Source organism: Amblyraja radiata, chromosome 11, assembly GCF_010909765.2.
Source record: "Amblyraja radiata isolate CabotCenter1 chromosome 11, sAmbRad1.1.pri, whole genome shotgun sequence".
Lineage (NCBI taxonomy): Eukaryota > Metazoa > Chordata > Chondrichthyes > Rajiformes > Rajidae > Amblyraja > Amblyraja radiata.
The window spans coordinates 79,977-86,226 of NC_045966.1; the positions used below are offsets into that span (position 1 = coordinate 79,977).

A 6,250-nucleotide genomic window follows, 5' to 3' on the forward strand; every position below is an offset into this window, starting at 1 on the left:
CCTTTTTATAAGGCCAGAGGCCCTCAAGAAATCAAACAACAACTTTATTCCTTTTCCTTTCCCTCCACACTCTAGAATGTTCTTTACTAATATTTCTGTCAATCCAATTTTCTTCATTTCACTGGTCATAATTCCTCTTTCTGTCTCATATCTCCTACATGCAACTAGGGCATGCTGAACTGTTTCCGGCTGATGGCATTCCTCACACATCCCAGTAGGGTGTTTTCCCAACATATTTAATGTGCTGTTCAGGTGAGTGTGTCCTATCCTCAATCTTGTTAATACTACCTGTTCTCTCCTGTTCCCCCCTCTTCTTGCTGTAATGCCCACTCTGTTTTGTAGCGAATAGAGGTGTCTCCCCTTTGTCTCCTGTTCCCAGTATTGTTGCCATTCCTGATTTATTTTCTTGCACACAATGTGTTTTCCTTCAGATTTGGATAATTGTAAGTTTACCTCTATGTTTCTTTTTTTTAAAGCCTCCTTTGCTAATTTATCCACCTTTTCATTTCCTAGAACACCAATGTGTGCTGGGACCCACAACAAAGTCACGTCACTGCCCCTCCTTGTCACTTGGCTTAATAGTAGCAGGATTTCATACACTAGGTCAGGCCGCCTATGGGATGCACCAGACCCAATACTCTGGATTGCAGATAATGAGTCGCCACATCTGCTCACTGAGACCTGGCAACAACCCAATGTCTTCTTCTCCCTCAATCAAACATCCCCACCTGGATTTAATTACATTTCCAAGCCCCGCCCCTCCCGCCATGGAGGTGGCCTCGCTGTTATTTTTAACCAGAATTTTCGTATCACTTAACTCACCTTCCCCCCAGTAGCATCATTTGAATTCCTCGCCTTCAAAGCCCTTTCCTCCATGACAGTCATCCTCATTTACCGGCCACCTAAACCAAACCCCTCCTTCCTATCTGACTTCACTGAACTCCTCACACTTGCCTCATCCCTCTCCCCACGTCTGCTGCTACTTGGTGACTTAAATATTCACATGTACTCCCCCACCTGCAAGCTTGCATCTGAATTCGCCTTTTTACTGGACAACTTCTCTCTCACTCAGCACGTCACCTTTCCCACCCATGACAAAGGTCACATCCTTGACCTGGTATGCTCCACAAATCAACCGGTACTCGACCTCCATCCTTGCCTCTTCCCCCTCTCTGATCATAAGCTTATACGGTTCACCATCCCTTCTCCGACACCTCGCCCCCGCTTCCTCCGAGAAATCACCTTCCGTAATCTGAAATCCATTGATTCCCACCATCTCTCTGACCTCCTCTCCACCACTCTCCCCCTGGACTCAGCCCCCATCTCACCTGATGATCTCACAAACCATCTCAACTGCACCTTGTCTACCTCCCTCAACACTCTGGCCCCCTTCAAAACAAGAACCGTAACTTTCAACACATCTTCACCCTGGTACACACCTGCACTTCGTAAACTGAAACAGACGGGTCGCCAACTCGAACGACTTACAAAGAAATCATCTCTCACAGTCCACCTTGAAGCTTACAAACTCCACCTCACTGACTACAAAGATGCTCTCATTGCTGCAAAATCTGCCTACCTCTCCTCCATATTCACCGATCCCTGCCTAAACCACAGTGGGCAACCTCCTCAAGCCTCGAGCAAACACTCTCCCTACCTCTACTCTGGATCTCTGCAACTCATTCCTCCACTTTTTCGCTGATAAAATCAGCACCATCTATCAATCTTTATCCCCTGTACCCGACTCCCCAGCATCTACTCCACCACCTACCAAGGCCCCTCCTTTCAACATCTCCACTGACCTCCTTACCCCTCCTCCACACTGCTTCCTCTCCCAGTTTGACCTGGTCACCCCTATTGAAATCTCCAAACTCATCAGCTCTTCCAAACCCACTACCTGCTCCCTCGACCCTCTCCCCACTCCCCTGTTGAAGTCCTGCCTCCCCGTTCTCTGCCCCAACCTCACTAATCTCTTCAACTCCTCATTGTCCCAAGGAATTGTCCCCTCCGCTTTCAAAACTGCTGCCGTTACACCAATCTTAAAGAAACCTGGTCTTGATCTCTCCTCTCTAACTACCGCCCAATCTCAAACCTCCCCTTTCTTTCAAAAACCCTGGAGCGTATCGTTGCGTCGCAACTTCATTCCCACCTCCTTGCGTATAACCTACTTGAACCCCTCCAATCTGGCTTTCGCCCCCTCCATAGCACAGAACCTGCTCTCCTCAAAGTCCTCAACGACCTCCTCACCTCTGCTGACACTGGTTCCCTCAACATCCTCATCCTCCTCGACCTGAGCGCAGCCTTCGATACAGTGAACCACAACATCCTGCTCACCAGACTCAAAGACCTCGGCATTGAAGGCTCTGCACTCAGCTGGCTCCGTTCCTACCTTTCCAACAGATCCCACTTCATCTCTCTCCACAACCACACCTCTGCTACAGCCGCAGTCACTCAAGGCGTTCCCCAAGGCTCCGTACTCGGCCCCCTCCTCTTCATCATCTACACCCTCACCCTTGGTCAGATACTCCGCCACTTCAATCTGGACTCCCACCTCAGATGCTGCCTGACCCATTGAGTTCCTCCAGTACTTGGTGTGTTGCTCATTCCTCCTTATAGTGTTGAATTCTATTCAATGACAATGATGGCATCAATGAGTTAATCAGCCAGAGGTTATTGAACTGACCTTGTGTGGTTTCACAAGCAGGAGAGCATCTGTTCCTTCACAATTCTGTATTTCTATGTAATCCAGGGATTTACTGCATCGTGTCATACAGCGTGGAAACAGGCCATTCTGCCCAACTGCCCACGCTGACCAACATGCCTCTAAACTAGTCCCACATGCCTGCTTTTGGCCCTCTAAACCTACCTATCCATGTACCTGTCTAAATGCCTAATTGAGATAGTGCCTGCCTCAACTACCTCCTCTGGCACTTTGTTCCATACACCCACCACCCTTTGTGTAAAAAAAGTCATCCCTCAGGTCCTCCTCACCTTAACCCTATGTCTACTGATTCACGATTCCCTTACACTGGGCAAAAGACTACCTTTACCCGATCTATTCCTCTCATGATTTGGGACACCTCTGTAAGATCACCCCTCATAATCCTACTCTCCAGGGAATAAAGTCCTAGCTCTCTCAACCTCCCCCTAGAGCTCAGTCCCACGAGTCCTGTGTACTGTTGAAACTTCTGTAGATACTGTCCACAGGAAAATTAGATGAACATGCAGAAAAATGAAATAAACAAAAAACAAAATATAAACATCTCAATTCTGGGCCTCTGCTAATCATCAGACAAAAGTAGCTCAGGACATGAGAACAAAGAGTCAATGAAGAAATAAGGCAGCACAGTGGTGCAGCAGGTAGAGCTGCTGCCTCACAGAGCCAGAGATTTGGGTTCAACCCTAACGTCGGTTGCTGTCTGTGTGGAGTTTGCACGCTCTCCCTGTGACCACAGGGGTTTCCTCTAGTTGCTCCAGACATATCCCACATCCCAAAGAAGGTGTGGGTTTGTAGGTTAATTGGCCTCTGTAAAAGAAATTGCCCTTAATGTGTAGGGAGAGGATGAGAAAGTGGGCTAAATAGTGTGACGATGATTGATGGTCGGGGTCACAGGGCCTGTTTCCATGCTCGAAACTCTAAACTAAACTAATGGGAATTGATGAGGTCACTTGATGAGGTCACGGGGGTCACAAGGGCCCATTGATGAGGTCAGGGGATAGTTGATGTGACAGTTACGTCCCTGCTCCAGCCCACAGTCACCTGGACGAACCATCAGTGAAGATGTGGAATGAAAATGTATTGCTTTTCATTCTGGGCATGCTGTTTCTAATAGGCGGCTTGCCCAACTTCCTAAACCAGGACGACTGGGCTAACTGCTCGGGCAAAGCCCCCTGCTCCCTGGCCTTCCTATCGAGCAATCCGCTCAGCCTGCGTTGCCCGAGTGCCACAGAAGTACCAGCAGGCTCTGTGTACTGGCAGTACCAGGACCTCAGCCAGCCTCAAACCCAACCCAGCACCTTCATCACATCCGGGCACTTGACGGTGTACCAAGGGCCGATGGGCGATCTGGGAAGCCGAGCCGATCTACATCGAGGCTCCTTGATCATGGACACGGCGAAGACCTCAGACACGGGCCTGTACCTGTGTAAGTCGGCTAATTCCACCCTAGCCGCCTACCAGGTGGATGTGCAGGACTCGTCTCTGGTTTACGTGTCCCACCAAGGGCTGGGGCAGAGCATTCTGACAAACCAGACCCTGAGGGTGAACGTGGGCTCTTCCCAGCACATGGTCAAGCTCTACACCCGCTGGGGACCATGGCAGGAATGTAACCGGTGTAACGTAATCGGGGAGCAGAAGGTGATGGGCTTCTGTTACGCCAAACTTAGCTACACCGCCAAGGACGAGGACGAGGACGAGGCACTGGAGGTGAATGGCATCACCTTGCCCTGCGGGCTAATGGAGCTATTCATTGGGCAGTCCTTGCCCCGGCGCGGCGCTGAGCTCCACTACCAATGGTGCCGCCAGCCGTGCAAGAAGGAGCAACAACCATTGGAGATCGCAGCCAATCTTCTGTTGCTGGAGATTGGCGAATGGTGGCGGTGGTGGTGTGGTCGGGAGCCTGTGTTCGACTGGATGGAGCCGCGTACAACTCTTGTGCAGTCGACGTACCACGGCATCCGTGACAACGCCCGGATGACATGCCCGGGGGCGTCGGTGTACACGCCCGTTCTATGGCAGCGCGACTCCACCTTTATCACCCAAGGTGGCAGCAGTGACGGGAGACACCGGCTGGTCGACGCCATGGGCGGCATGTATGAAATCAAAAGTGTGATGCCCTCCGACCGCGGCATCTACCGCTGCTGGGTGCATGGGCGTAGGGTTGCCTCCTTCCACATCGAGACGCCCGAGAAGCCAGTGGTGCACCGCCCCATCAACCGGCGACTGCTCAGACGCGTAACAACCATCGTCGGCACGATCGCCATGGTCTTTATAATCAGCGCCGTGGTTGAAATATTACACACCTAGATCTTCGACTTCAACTGCCTCCTCAAGACCACATAAAGACCACGAGACATAGGGGCAGAATTAGGCCCATTTCTGCCATTCTATCGCGGATGATTCATTTTTCCTTCTCAACCAAATTCTTCTGCCCTCTCCCCGGAATCTTTTATCATTAATAATCATTATCCATATCCCAAGGACTTGGCCTCTCATGCCCCAGGCCATGGATGACACAGCTGGGCTGCAGCAGCAGGGGCAAATGTGCAACTGGGCTGCGTTGGCTCCAGTGGAGCTGCAGTGTGAATAACATTGGTGCACGTGGGCTGCTTTAGGGAAAACAATCTGCTGCGTGATAGAGTGCCGACTGCATTGCTGCTGTGCCAGTGACCATGCTGCATTGGAGCACATTGGGAGCAATGCCACCACCTCCAGCGAGACTGGGACATGTATTGGAAGAATGGCACCCTAGGGAACTGAAAGAACTGCAGTGGCTGGTAAGATCGAAGGTAGACACAAAATGCAGCATCTTTGGAGAGGGGTCGAGACCCTTCAGATGTCAGGGGAGCGGATAGGTCATAAGGTCATAAGTACTCGGAGCAGAATTAGGCCATTCGGCCCATCAAGTCTACTCCACCATTCAATCATGGCTGATCTATCTCTCCCTCCTAACCTCATTCTCCTGCCTTCTCCCCATAACCCCTGATACCCACACTAATCAAGAATCGATCTATCTCTGCCTTAAAAATATCCACTGACTTGGTCTCCACAACCCTCTGTGGCAAAGAATTCCACAGATTCACCACCCTCTGACTAAAGAAATTTATCCTCATCTCCTTCCTAAAAGAACGTCCGAGGCTGTGGGTAGGACAAAGAAGAGAGTGGAACTAGTGGCAGAACTGAGAAGGTGTGTGGGGTGAGGGGTGAAATGAAGAGAGAGAGAGAGAGCAAGGGCTATCTGAAGTTAGAGAAGTCAATGTTCATACTGCTGGAGTGTAAACTACCCAAGTGAAATACAATGCATTCAGAAAATATTCAGACACCTTCACTTTTTCCACATTTTGTTACGTTACAGCCCTAGTCATTTCTTTTTTTACATCCATCTACACAGGTATTTAGAAATTTTTGCAAAGAAATAACTGAAATATCACATTTACATAAGTATTCAGACCTTTCAGATTGTCAGATTGAATGGGGAGTGTCGATGCACAGCTATTTTCAGGTCCCTCCAGAGATGTTCGATCGGGTTCA

The 6,250-nt window shown here is 49.9% G+C and overlaps 1 protein-coding gene across 1 annotated transcript; it reads left to right on the top strand.

Moving 5' to 3' along the window:
- The first annotated feature begins 3,781 nt into the window (after nt 1–3,781).
- On the top strand, nt 3,782–5,026 carry LOC116978749 (protein FAM187B-like). The gene has a single exon (XM_033030054.1). It carries the CDS (start codon nt 3,782–3,784, stop codon nt 5,024–5,026), a length of 1,245 nt encoding a protein of 414 aa, XP_032885945.1.
- The last annotated feature ends 1,224 nt before the right edge of the window (nt 5,027–6,250 follow it).